The sequence below is a fragment of the Engraulis encrasicolus genome, chromosome 6 (genome assembly GCF_034702125.1).
Source record: "Engraulis encrasicolus isolate BLACKSEA-1 chromosome 6, IST_EnEncr_1.0, whole genome shotgun sequence".
Classification (NCBI taxonomy): Eukaryota; Metazoa; Chordata; class Actinopteri; order Clupeiformes; family Engraulidae; genus Engraulis; species Engraulis encrasicolus.
Genome location: NC_085862.1, coordinates 38,407,298 through 38,421,389, shown reverse-complemented (window position 1 = coordinate 38,421,389; position 14,092 = coordinate 38,407,298). Strand labels below are relative to the sequence as shown.

Genomic DNA, 14,092 nt, shown 5'->3' with positions numbered 1-14,092 from the left:
AGAGAGAGAGAGAGAGAGAGAGAGAGAGAGAGTGTGTGTGAGTGGGTGGGTTAAACCACGCCGCCTCAAGTCTTGAAGCGATTCAGTATCATTCCATTGTCATGTTCGTAGTGGCATAGGCAGTGATGCACGCCAGTGAGGGACCACAAAGGTGGACCTTTGCTGCTCACGCCCAGGGAGAACTGAACTGAACTGAACTGAACTGACTTTGACATGCCATTACATACTGTGAAACTGTACTAGATTTCCTCTGTCTGAATGTGGCCAGCGGAGGACTGGAAGACACCCACCCCCACCCACCCCCAACTCTTGCCCTTTGGACCCCGCTTGGCCGTCCAACCAGGGAGCATCTCGACACCTTTCTGAAGATGTGGATGGGGGGAAACCTGGCTCGCAGACGCAAACATGCGCACACTGCTGCTTGAGACTGCAGGAGAGACATTCGAGCCATTTGGTGCCATCGAGGCCCCGTCATTGTCACTTGCAGTAGTCGCGTCATCGAAGTCTCAATGTGTGTCCATCACACATGTGGATCCACCCACACATATACACAACCACATGAGTCCTGCCATATCACCGAGCTCCACAAACGGGACACCTCATTGCTTCTGTAGCAGTTCAGTCCTGTTAAAAATTCCATCCTCATCCATTTACAGCCACATCATATTGCCACTGTCTACAGGGGCACAATCATCTGTGATTATTCATGTGTATTTGTTTTTTTTATATTATTGTTGTTTATTGTTTTACTCCAGTCCCTATGGGAACGGCAGCCATGTTTGAGAGCCAAGTGTGGACACACGTGCATATTGATGTTTGGAGCTAAAGAGGAGTTTTGTTCTGTTTACAAGAGACTTCACCAACCCCATTGGAGTAGCTCCCTAGCCAATCAGTCACGGATAGCGCTGTATTGTTCTGGCCTGCGTGTCGATGACAGATGTGATTGCTGGCAGAATGTGTGTTTGTATAAACACACACACACACACGCACGCACGCACACAAATGTCGTGACCCACCACTTCCGGCTGGATGTGTGGGTAATTTCCTCAGAGCGGATCGTCAGAGAATCGTCTCGTTCCTGTTTTTTCCCCTAAGTGGAGACTTCACAAGCCAGTTAGGGAATATTATATGTTCGGAATAGAACAGAACATCGCAGAGCATGCTATAAATGAAGGGGAAACAAAATTTCTACTTAATAGCTCTACTGTATTTCAACTCCCCTTCTTTAACACGGTACTTTGCACAGCTTATGGTCTGCCCCAATGCAAAATAGTTCTACCTGATAAGCATCAGTCAGATTGCCGTGTTCAGTATGTAGCTTTAAAGCAACCTTGTGAAAAGGATGATGTTAAAAAAGTAAAATTGCCTTGAGTCCCCCAATGAAATGTTTAATAGGGATTATGTGATTTGTTTATATGTTACTTCGCTTTTTAAGAAAAAAATATTCAAATGAAGTATTTCTGCACATATTTTCAGACAGCCCCAACACTTTTCATGTTTTGTTTATCTGAAGAGGATTTCATGTAACTGTGAGAGACACTCCGTCTGAACGCTCTTTCTTTCTTTTGTTAGTATACGTGTTAATATTCTTACTCTAAATGTTGAAGCCATATTAGAGAACATAGATTGCAGTTTGCAATTGTAGTCATTGGCTTTCCTCCAACAAAATTGTAAGAGGTGGGCGGCTGGTTGGTTATGGGGGCCCCTCAGCGCTGCTGTGATGTGGAGGCCCCAGTGGGGCCCCTGTAGCCTCTGGTCCGCAGCTGTCGGTGCTCAGAGCCCCACAGCAGTGCGCAGCAGGAGGGGGGGGAAACGAAACGAAACGCTCCTCAAGCACTTTAGCTGCAGCTGAGCTGCGGTCCAAAAAAAAAACCCCAACACGCTAAAGGAAAGAAGTCGGTCCAGTGGCGGCGCAGGCCTGCCAGGGGCGTTAATGCGATGTTGCGCAAATGGGGGCTGCTTAGTGACAAAGCCCATCTGCGCTGACAATGTTAATGCTAACTCTTTTGTTTTTTAAAAGAGCTCACAGGGGAGGTAGCTGAGCAAATCTCATTGTTGAAAGTTGGTGCCCTCTGTGCCAACTAGTGTTTAGCACAGTGCGAGTGTGTTTTATTTCCTCTTCGTGCAATGTACAGAATGTTAGCCTTGTTGGCTCATCGAGTGAGTGAGTGAGTGAGTGAGTGAGTGCGTTTAAATGGAGCTTAGAGGAGGATGAGGGCCAGTAGAAACCCAAGTCATTCAGGTGCGTGGCCTATCTGATACCTATACAATTGAGACGGGCGATAGCAGAAGGGGAAAGCAGCTTTGCACCAGTGAGAGAGGGGTGGATTTTCTGTCTGGGAACAGGTCAGGTTTTTTTGTTGCCCTCTCCCATGTAATCACATATTGTGTCCACACTGCTTTGTAAGAGCATTGGATAAAAAGAAGGATAGCGGGGGGAAAGAGAACCTCTCAACACCCAGCTGTGACTGCTGGGCCTGCGTCCTATTTGGTTTCAGGCCTCTCTGTCCGGGACTGGAGCACCTCGAACGCTAGTGCTAATAACGTCTCAGCACAACCATCACATCTCATTGCCATTCAGCGAAAAAAAAGAAAGCAGCGTCTCTGACTGGCCACTTATTTACTTACTAAAGATTTGGCTGCCCCAAGCCAACTGCTGTCTGCTGCAGCTACAGCCAACCCCAACTTGAATGTGACCCGTTGTAATCTTTGTCCCCACCATCACATGGACCGTCCCAAAGCCTGTGGCCATGTGAAAGTATTTTAGCACTCACGCTACACACAGACACACAGACACACACACACGCGCGCACACACACATAGAGCAGGTGGCAGTTTGTTCACACTGGGTGTTAATGATCAGGTAGACAACTGTGAGAATGCCCATATGCTTTTACACTCGCATGTAAACCGCTTCACTATACTCTATGTCTGCTGACACTGCTGCTGCTGCGACTGGGGCTGTCTGACAGTCCCAAGTTGTGTAGGCAGGCTGGCCAATCAACCAGTGATCTGGTAATGAGTGATGAAGAACTACACATTTGGAGGATTGAGGTGGTGAGCTTTTAGTCCCAAGTCTGTCAGCAGAAGTAAGGAAGTGGCTGGCTCGGTGCCATAGATGCTGCAAAACACTTTGACCCAAAATGTGGTGCAATTGCTTCAAGTGAGCTTGAAACCGTGACGAGAAAAAAAAGAACTACCTGCTTTCCACTCCTCATTCGTGCTTTATGTCTTTCAACCACTTGAACCCTTTTTGGTGGGAAAACCAATTAATGTGTATATATCAAGTCAGCACCTCATCATTACTCTGTCTCCTATACTGTAGCAATCATGTTTTACTTGCAATATCCTGCATGCTGATGTATCTGTTGGTTCAATATGTACAGGGGACCATCATTTTTGTAAAAGCGATCTGAACCATGTTAGAGGAAGACGATGCACTGTAATAAACCTTGAGATTTCCCCCCCATATAATCAATCATTCAAAACATAAAATGCATTCAGCCTGAAAAATGGCCAGTTGTGTCAAACCTGTGGTATGCATTAAAAAAATGGAAACCAAGTATCCTCTGTATATCCTTCAGTTTTTGCCCAAGCAAAATTGAGGAACTGCTTTTTATATGGCATTAAAATAAAAACAGACATCAAACAGAAGTTAAAAAAAAGGAAAATGGTGTCATTTATTATTCAGTTCATAAATATTGTTCTGTGATGACCAGTCAGTTAAACGGTTAAGTCCTTCAAGAGAGATGGTAATGTTCATGGCTTTCTGTGGCTGAGAAGTTGATGAAATCCTGGGCAGATGCTGTAAACACAAAAGACAAAGTGCAAAAGGGCACGGAATGTGTTTTGCTCCAAAACCGTCCAAACGCAAAGAAACCACTGATCTCCCAAACTGTTTCGTCTCTAAATATAGGGCAGATGAGATCAGGGGGGCGTAAGCCGTGTCACACAATTTGTCTTGATTTGAGAACACCAAACAAAGTCATTGTGGATGATGGCATTAGGGGATGTGTGATGTACTCTTGCATGGTCCACGTGTTTTGCCCCCCTCAAAAAAAAAACCGTGAAATCTGAGCTACAGTAGAGTGTGACTCACACACACACACACACACACACACACACACACATTCACAGGGGGATGGAAAGACGGGGCGACCTCGCAGGCATCTCCATTTGGACCTTAGGGAATTTCACACCAGTGTGACGGAACAGCCAAAGGAGGGCTTGACTTGCCCAGGAGGACCAAAGCAGCGGCAGTTAGAAGGTTTTCACCAAGACTGGGCGAGGCGTGCATGTGTGAACGTCTCGGTAACATTCCATCCCCCTTCAACCCAAAACTCCAAGGCCTGGTGATACCCCCCTGAAAAAAACTACCCAGCAGCACTTAAAAGTTATACATCTCTCTCGCTGTCAGTTGAACATGGTTACACGTTTAGAAGATGTTAGTGTTGGTCTGTTTTTTTGTTTAATTGTCTTACTTTTCTCTCTTAGGTTGGAACGTGAAGTCTGGCCTCAGACACAGTGTGCGAAGACATATGGAACACACACACACACACACACACACACACACACACACACACACACACACACACACACACACACACACACACACACACACACACACACACACACACACACACACACACACACACACACACACACAAGGCTCAGGCAGTACAGAACCAAGGGAAGAGGTGAAGAGGTTGGCACACCACGACACAGGGACCTCGAACTCGAACTCAGTTCTGGCCCTGCTAGTCAGTCAAGCAGCCCAGGCTCGGGCGATTAAGGCTCGCAAAGGGATTGGCAAGGGATTAGCGCAGATGAAATCTGGGCGTCGCGACAGCTCAGGCTGAGGCGCAGCCTTGCTCACATTCTCCTCGCGTCTCACCCTGATATCTCCTTCACTTTCCCTTTCAGATGTTTTTTTTTATTGTGGGTTTCTTGTTTTCCCTTCATTAACAATTTTTTGTGTCTCTTAAATCTGGTCTTTTTTTGAAGGCCTGGCAACCTTAAATACAGATTCATGGCACGGAACCACTCTTCCTTCCAGTCAATCTGCATTTATCTCACTTCCCTCTCTTGTTGTTCCCCCCACCATGTTCCCTAAGCCTGCTGTCTATCAGTCCCAGAGGAGCTTCCACGGTGCATCTTCTCTCTCTTGTCTCCAGCGAATGTGAGAAGACAGGCCTGGCCAAGCAAGGCAAGGCAAGGCAAGGCAAGGAGGCAGGAAGGCTGCCCACTGTGTGGGAATGGGGCTCCAGTTGTTCCAGTCCATCTTCCGTTCCGCTTTGCCTGTGGCCACACACCCCTCTCCTCTCCTGCTCCTCGCACTCTGCTCCTGTACATGAAGCTCCTGTGAAGGTCAAAAGGCAAGAATGAGACGTGTATATGGTACAGCATATAGTATACTGTGAGCTACCCTGTACATAACAGTGTAACTAGAATAGGGGGTATTCCAAGAACACGGTCAAGTGATGAACCTGGCGAAGTCAACCTAGAAAGCTGTAAACCAGCTAATAAATACCTAGAATGAATAATTTAGTTAGGAAAATGAGTCATCAATGCTCTTTTATTACATGATTTACCACTGCCTCCAAGTTAACTTAACCAGGTTTATCACTGAACCATCTTTGCAGAATAACCCCTCGGCTCCCACCGACCTCACAATACCAAGGTTCAACCCCCCTCAAACCCACTTCACTATTTTTCAACGATCACAATTAGAAAAAAATAAATAAATTGCATTTCACAGAGAATCACTGTGTGCACTCTATAAATGTTGTGCCCAGCCTGAGGCAAATGTACTGTGACGCACAACATCGTTTTGGCACACTGTGCCTGTGTTTGCTATCAACTCGGTGAGCCCCCAACATGAGGGTAACCTGCTGCTGCTGATGTTGTTTAGACACACAAGCTGGCCAGAAAGTGCATCAGCGTTCCCGCCAGACATTTGCCTCCAGGCAGCCCGGCCCGGGGGCCTCTTCCAGTAGCACCACTTTAAAAGGGGGGCCTCGTCCGTCACAGGGGCCCAGTGACAAGCTGCACTCTGGGAATGTCCTTCCCATGCGTGGTCGAGCCCTCACAGAGGCTTCCCTGTTTCAGGAGGCGCTTGAGAGCGCAGGGCAGGCATGGGCCCGACAAGGAGCTGCCAGCGCCTGGTCTCAGCAGAGGGAGAAGCACGCGGGCCGTGCCAGCACTCGGAACAACGAGCTCTCTATCAACACAGTTCCTCCCTCCCCCAACCACTACCCCCCTTCAGCATCCCACCCCACCCCAATGCCTACTCTTTTTAAAGACTTCTCAAATATTTCTCTTGTGCGTTTGGATGAAGGCATGCACTGTGACCATTGCAGAAAAAGGAACATGCCTGATGTCCTTTTTCTGGAAGTTGTGGGTTCTATGTAGGCCTACAGTAGGCTAATGCTGGAGATCAGCTCAGCTGTGGCGCTGTAGTAACTATGGGATAAACAGCTGGACTACTGTTAAGAGTCGCTGGATGTACAGTTAGGTGACCTTTAACATGTCATTGAAAACAGTACGAGCCCTCTGAGACACTTCTGTCAGCTCCATAAAAGCCATTCAAGTCTGTTTCCAATCGATTTCTTGAAGAAGTGGACATTTGTGAAGATTTTGTATGGAGAGAGAAGTCAGCCGTGCATGGCAGTTAATCGTTACACTGTGACTTTCACACTGTGTGCCAAAGGGCTGACGATGTAAGCTTTTATTTCGACCACCAATGTAGATCATTATTCATCTCTTTTTGTTTTCACGGTACTCATTAACGCCTTCCATGTGAAATGCTCATAGGATCAGGTGATACAAAGAAGTGGCCTCCTCCAATTGAAAATGGCACCCTCCTCAGTTGTGCCACCTCAGTCTGTGTGTGATACATTTAACACTCATGCTGTAATTGGTGCGACAGTTCCACAGGCCTGTAATAATTAGTTAATGGGCCCCATGGGTCTTTATAATTCCAAAATTGGAAAACAGCTCCAAGGCAACCTCTCATTTAATCAAAACTATAACCAGGAACTGCAGCACAACCTTAAGGCTATCCCATGTTCCAGATAGAAGGAAACAGATAAAACAAACAGGGAAAGTCAAGCAAAGTTGAACCACTCACTAATAATTGCCAGTCGAAAAAAAGAACAAAGAGCAGAGGAGATGTTGGTTTTCTTGTTGTGCTGCCTGTGTACAAATAAAGAAATACCTAGATGGTTCTTGGTCAAGCCATGCCCTGCACATAATGTGGTCATATCAACTCCATTAAGTATTTGCTGGGCTGGATAGTTAAACTCGTCTGTGGGCTATAATTAACGAACCACACCATGGCCTAATAGTCAGACTCTTCTGCCATGCTGTAATGGCAGTGGAATAGGCAGACAATCAAACCTTTATTTAGTGACGAATTGGGGTGTAGTAATAATGTAACTGGTGATGGATCTTGATGCACTTCTCCATCGACACTGATAGGCTCCTACTGGGCTTCTGACAAGAAGTTGTTACATCACACCAAAAACATGTGCTGGTGCTGGTGGGATGATGCTCAAGAAAGGGGCCTGCTGACTGTAACCATTTGAAGCTATGCTGTCTGGGACTCTGGGAGATTAGATAACTTTTTGGGGGAGGAACCTATACGACTTCGACAGTATCGAATGGAGGCCTACTTCAAGTTAAGTAGCGCATGTGGTTTTTGAGGGGTGGCTCAAAATTGACAAGGACTAATAACATTGACACCATAACATGGTGCGTAAAATTCAGTTAATTTCGTCCGGCATGTGCTTTAGACAACAATCGCATTTGCCTTACCTCCATTCTCCTTAGTAAAAGAAATGCCTATGTTTTGTCCACATTTCGTTTATGATATCCCAACTGGCGCATGACTTCATTGCAGTATGATTCCACATAGTTTATTTGTTCAACATTCAACCGTTCTCGCCAGGCGAAGATTGCCTCTTTAGCGTCTCTTGAAGATATGAGGAACGGTTTGTCAGAGGAGTATCCATGTCCATGTGTCATGTTCAGCACAAATTTCTCCAGAGCTGGAGACATAGTGAGGTTGGAGAAGCGATAAAGCCTCTGCAGCTCATCCACCGGGTGCATAACCAGGTCCTCGTATCGTATTTGCATGTAGTTCCTTTTCACCCATGGTGGTGCGTTCATAACAAGCAACATGTCATTTAGCCAGTTGTCGCATATCAGCTCCATGGCGCTGGCGACATAGCTCTCAGCTCGGTTTACCCGGTTGTTTGGGACTAGCAAGCGCTTATATTTATCTGTTTGCTTCTTGCTTCGAAGAACTTGTATGCTTTCTTTGACCAGGGCCAATTTTGATTTCAATCGAGAATTGTGCACAGCCCTCGGGTCTCTGAACAACTGGACTATTTGAAGGTTGAGGGTAGGATCTCTCATCAACGGCACCAGCACACCCATGTCCAAGACCCGCACGTCTTTAATGACAACCACTGGGTACTTTTTACACTCTCTTTCCAGTTCTTTGATGTCCTTCGCTGTGCATTTACTGCAGACATCTCCTTGAACTAATCCCACTTCATGCTTCTTATATGCGCTGCACAAAGGCTCGGAGCAGATCACCTTGTTGGTCTTCCAACCGAAAATGAAAGATGTGCTTATATTGCTGGAGCCAGCATACAATTTTAAGACGGAAAAATCACAACGAAAAAGCGAGTTCATCATATCTCGCACAGCTCCTTGCAGACTTCCAGCGTCTCCTGGGTAGAGCGCTTGCCACATATTCCACATCGGCTCGTATAAATAGAATACATCTGGGTGCTGGTTGAACAGTTCCCCCAAAAATGAAGAGCCTGTTCTCCATGTTGCATGAAGATAGATATGTGTTTTTGAATGATTCCTGTTGACAACGTCCTCTATTGTGTCCGTGGCGTTGTCGTGCCGAAAAGTGAGTGCCTGCCAGAACACGAGTGCCCTCATTGAAACCAATGACATTTTTTGAGAGAGAATTATACACATTTTTGCAGAATGAATTACATAATTTATGAACTAAAATATGCTTATGAAACATTACTCGTCCTCCACTTAATATGAGCTATTTGAATGAAACTGTAACATTTGTTATGACAATTCTTCGATTCTTTTATGGAAATAATACTGAAATTGTAACCAGTTCTTTGTAATACTTCCAGAAGGAATGTAGATTCTTTATTGATAGGCTTTCCATCTTAAATTGTGTCGGATTTATCTGCAAAAATGGGTAACAAATGTGTGAAAAATTGGTCATTGGTTTCCATTGGTTTCAATGAGGGCACTCGTATTCTGGCAGGCACTCACTTTTCGGCACGACATCGTTACCCGGTTTATCTCCGTTATTCCATAATGCAATTGTGTTTTCCAAATCGGGACACCTTGGCTGTTGCAGTCCATGTTTAACCTGAGCGGATTTAGCCCGGTAATCTAATACATATGGAATTAAAAGGAGAACAACGGAATAACCTAAAATTAGGATAATATATTTTTTCTGTAGTCTTCTCTTCATCTCCACGGCAAACGAACCGTCTCATCGATGCTCTCGGCGAGATTTGGCGCCCCTGTATGAACAACAACATCATGCGCAACAAAGTTTTCAGGGCTGAAAAAAAAGAAACAATGTAACCACGCCTATCGTTTACTCCCGACTTCAAAATAAAGGTTTGGTTTTGCTCTGAAATAAAAGTACCTATATTAGGTGAAGTCTGCTTGTGCTTTCTGTTTTGTACAGGCTATACATTTGATCTGTTTTGTACAATCTGTAGATTTTTTTTCTGTTAAGGAGAATGATTAAGCCAAAGATTGTCATAGTAGGCGCGTTCTTGTTGGAGTGCTGGTAGCTTAATCAACAATTTATTTTGTTTTGGAATATCATCACAAAGTTGTGAGGAAACTGTCCAGCTATTAGATCTACAGTCTTTCTCATTACATTTGACTTGTACTCCTTTGAGTGCTCATTTGCCTTGATAATCACTTTTGTAGGCTCAAACAATAAACACAGTCAATCAAGTGTCAATAGTGAAAAAAAAAATCTAATACCCTAACATAAAGTTTCACTTATACATGTTCAAAAAGAGTCATGTGTGGGGAGTGTAGGCCTGTATTTATGAACACGTGGTGACATGAAAATATAATAACATTGTAATAGATAAGTGTGAAAGTGCCCAACTGGGAAACTCCAACTCCCACTGTCATTGCGACACACAGCACTCCACATCACACGAAGAACACTGCACACTGCACACAACAAAATTGCATTTGTACCTCACCCGTACAATTGGTCAGCCCCCAATGGCGCCCCAAGGCAGCAGTGTGGCGGGATGGTACCATGCTCAGGGTACCTCAGTCATGGAGGAGGATGGGGAGAGCACTGGTTACTCCACGACACACTTGCAGTGTCGAAATCATATTTGTGAAATAGCTTGATTTCAATAAAATAGGCATTCATAGAACAGCCTTACGTCAGGCCTATATCTTTTTTGTTTTAGTAGGCCTAGATCAGTGTTTCTCAACAGGGGTGGTACAGCCCCTCAGGAGACGTTGGGGAGCTCTAGGAGGGGTGTTGAGAGGGATACAGATGAGAGGGGGCAGTGCTTAGTTGTCATTGGGTGCATTAGTCAATTTCATTTTTTTCAATACTAAGGGGGGTGTTGGCAGGCTTATGATGAGGTTAAGGGTGCGTTGCGAGGCTCATGATGAGATACAGGGGGCGTTTGTTCAAAAAAGGTAGAGAACCACTGGCCTAGATTTTAACACTTTCTTGATCTGTTTTCCTTAGCTCACAAGTACTTCTGATGGAATATCATAGACATAGATGTAACGGAGGCTAACTAGCACAGAGTTGGCGTGGAACGTTGGTAAACCTCCCTCCGATAGCCTCATACAGTCTCGTGCCGTTGGGCCGAGAGACTAGTCTCTTGGCCCAGCGGTATCGTACTGTGTCTCCCATTGCCGAACCGTTGTAGTTGACGAGGTCGCACGTCCGATCCCCGAGGGGGGTGAACAGGTGCAAGATGACCTCCGTCACATAGACTCATAGCCTATGTACTCATAGCCCATCTAGTAGACCTACACCAGTATTCACGGCATATTTCGCTCTTGTTAAAGGGACAGTTTGGTCAATTTCAACATGCAGTTGTATTGCTTACGCTACCCTTGACTTGTCAGTACCTGGTGATGCCACATTTTTCGGTTCAGCCCTTTTCGAGATATGAGCAATTCTAATGGGGGCAGCGTTTGTTTACATTTTTAAAAAATGAAACTTAGGCCAACTCCAAATATTTTCCCAAAAGGTACTGCTGTTTGCTAGTTGTCTGCTGATGTTTTATAACCTTTTGGATGTTTTTGGGAATAAATAAAAATGTTTTTTTTAAATGTAAACAAAGAGCTGCCCCCATTACAATGACCAGGATCTCGGAAACGGCTGAAGAAGAAGAAAAAAAAATCTGAGGTACTGACAAGCCCAGGGTAGTGTGAGCATTACAACTGCATGTTGAAATTGACCAAACTGTCCCTTTAAATCCAACGGTGATTTTTTTCAGAACACAATTTGATTACAATGCGAGTGATTCGAATTAAAAAGCAGTGTTTTATGGGTAACCTGGTTTGGTGTAAGATAGCCTAAGCCAAGGCAGAAAATGTTTACAGCAGCATCAGGGCAGTCCTGGGTAAAGAGTTAGGGCGTCAGAATTGTTGGTTCAATTCCTGACTCAGCAAGTTGGTTGGGGGAGTAATTAACCAGTGATCTCCCCCATCCTCCTCCATGACTGAGGTACCCTGAGCATGGTAGGCCTACCATCCTGCCGCACTGCTCCCTTTCAGATGCCATTAGGAGCTGCCCCCTTGCATGGGTGAGGCATAAATGCAGTTTCATTGTGTGCAGTGTGCACTTGTGTGTTGTGGAGTGCTGTGTTACAATGACAATGGGAGTTGGAGTTTCCCAGTTGAGGTTTCACCTTCACTTTCAGTAGCTCATGATATGGGCTTATTGGGCTATAAAGCAGAATTTAAAATGATCCCGAATGGGAATTTTAATAGTCAAGGCAAGTTTATTTGTATAGCGCATTTCATACACAGGTGCAACTCAATGTGCTTCACAAAATTAACAAATGCAAAAAGAAAGGAAACTGGGAAGAAAGAAGGAAATAAATTAGAGACAAAGAACATTTAAAACATTAAGATAAAACATAAGGTAAAATAATAATAATAATAATAATAATAATAATAATAATAATAATACAATAAAAAAAGAAACATAAAAAAATGAAAAAATAAGAATGATATATAATTTAAGCTAGGGGAAAGCATCTGAGAACAGCTTTGTCTTGAGTCTAGATTTAAAGCTATCAATAGTGGGTGCATTTTTTACGTCATCTGGAAGCTGGAAATAGAGCATAAAAGACAGGAAAAAAATCCAGACCTTTCTATGTTTTCTGAATAATGCAACTTTTAGGTCAATAGAATAAAGATGTAAAAACATACAGGTATATAATATACTGTAACACCAACTGTAATTCTGTTTGGCAGAAAAAAAGATTATCCTAAAAGACAGGTGTTATGTCGAAACAAAGGTCACACAACACAAAAGATGCTGACGCCATTGTTCGGAACTGAAATAAAAATATGACATGTCATTATTAATATTCATCTCCTAAAGAACAACGCAGGCTAATTATATACTGGACATCAAGCAGTGGTTACTGTGACTGTCCATGAGGTTGTTGTGAAAGATCTGTAACAAAGAGCGCACCACTACTGAACCATTTCATGCACTGTTATAACCTTATTGTCACCAAAATGGTAATAACCATGTTTTAGTCCGTTACTTAAGACTCTTGGTAATGACATAGCAATGAAGGTGATGTATTAATGCTTTTTCAGCAAATAGGGATGAATGGGATCACCATCTGCATGAATGGGTTAAATGCCCTCATCTTGTGACCTAAAGCAAAATCATAAGACCTGAGGAGTCGGAGAAATAATTGAATCATAAGTCTGAAGTCATGAGTTTCCCAATCCACATTCGATTAGGCCTACTAAAAAAAACTAGGTCACCTCACCTGTTAAAGACATTTGCCACTTTGGGGTCATTCAATCATAGAGCTCTTTAAAGGGACACTGTGTGAGATTTTTACTTGTTTATTTCCAGAATTCATGCTGCCCATTCACTAATGTTACCTTTTTCATGACTACTTACCACCAGCATCAAATTCTAAGTTTTCATTATGACTGGAAAAATTGCACTTTTCATACATGAAAAGGGGGATCTTCTCCATGGTCCGCCATTTTGAATTTCCAAAAATAGCCTTTTTTTAGCTGCAAAAATGACTGTACTTGGACCATACTAGAAAATATTTGTTTAATACTTAGTAAACTTTCATGTAAAGATCAAATTTGGCAATAGGCAGCCCAATTTCAATAAGCAGCATAGTTGCAGTACCTTTTTTGACCATTTCCTGCACAGTGTCCCTTTAAAAAGAAGATCAGTTTAGTCAAGGTTTTTCCTAATAACTGAAACTGAATTCTGCCCGAAATCCTGTTTGTCCTTCAAGGATAGCCCTGACTTTATAACATCTGGATTACTGCACCTCTCTCTTCACCAGTCACACAGTCCCTCAGTCTAAATCCCAATCTGTTTAAGGTCTGTTACAAGCTGCCCTGAGAGAGAGGTTGAGAAAGACAGATGTGTGTGAGGACATGCACAACACTCTCTTCACGTCTTAACATTGTGTCACGAGTGTTGTTCCCTTTGTCTCATAGCGTGATATGCAAGGCAGACTATAATATGAGTAGGCCTAAATAATAGGCCTATAATATAGGCTAATATAGCCTAATATAGCATAGTATAATATAATATAATATAATATAATATAATATAATATAATATAATATAATATAATACAAAATAAAATAAAATAAAATAAAATAAATTAGAAAGAGCTATGGGTGGGAGTATGAGCAATCACAGAAACAGTGCTAACCCGTCCCAATGATTCTCGAGGCTGAAACAAATCATAGGCTACTTTTTGCATTGTCCAGAATGACTCGTTACTTTTTCAGCCACATTAGCTTTGGAATGAAG

The 14,092-nt window shown here is 43.6% G+C and overlaps 1 protein-coding gene across 1 annotated transcript; it reads right to left on the bottom strand.

The window, feature by feature from the left end:
* Window positions 1-2: 2 nt before the first annotated feature.
* On the bottom strand, window positions 3-9,631 carry chst7 (carbohydrate (N-acetylglucosamine 6-O) sulfotransferase 7). Its single transcript, XM_063201531.1, has 3 exons — window positions 9,329-9,631; window positions 7,816-8,934; window positions 3-5,359 (listed from the first exon to the last, which is right to left on the bottom strand). The coding sequence occupies exons 1-2, from the start codon at window positions 9,518-9,520 to the stop codon at window positions 7,843-7,845; spliced, it is 1,284 nt and encodes a 427-aa protein (XP_063057601.1). The 5' UTR covers window positions 9,521-9,631; the 3' UTR covers window positions 3-5,359; window positions 7,816-7,842.
* Window positions 9,632-14,092: the final 4,461 nt, after the last annotated feature.

Excerpts from the sequence above, each read along its gene's own strand:
- chst7 (XM_063201531.1), bottom strand. The coding sequence starts at position 9,520 with ATGAAGAGAAGACTACAGAAAAAATATATTATCCTAATTTTAGGTTAT. Across the intron at positions 8,935-9,328 it reads GAGATAAACCGGGTAACGAT|GCACTCACTTTTCGGCACGA; the intron begins GTCGTGCCGAAA and ends GTGTTCTGGCAG.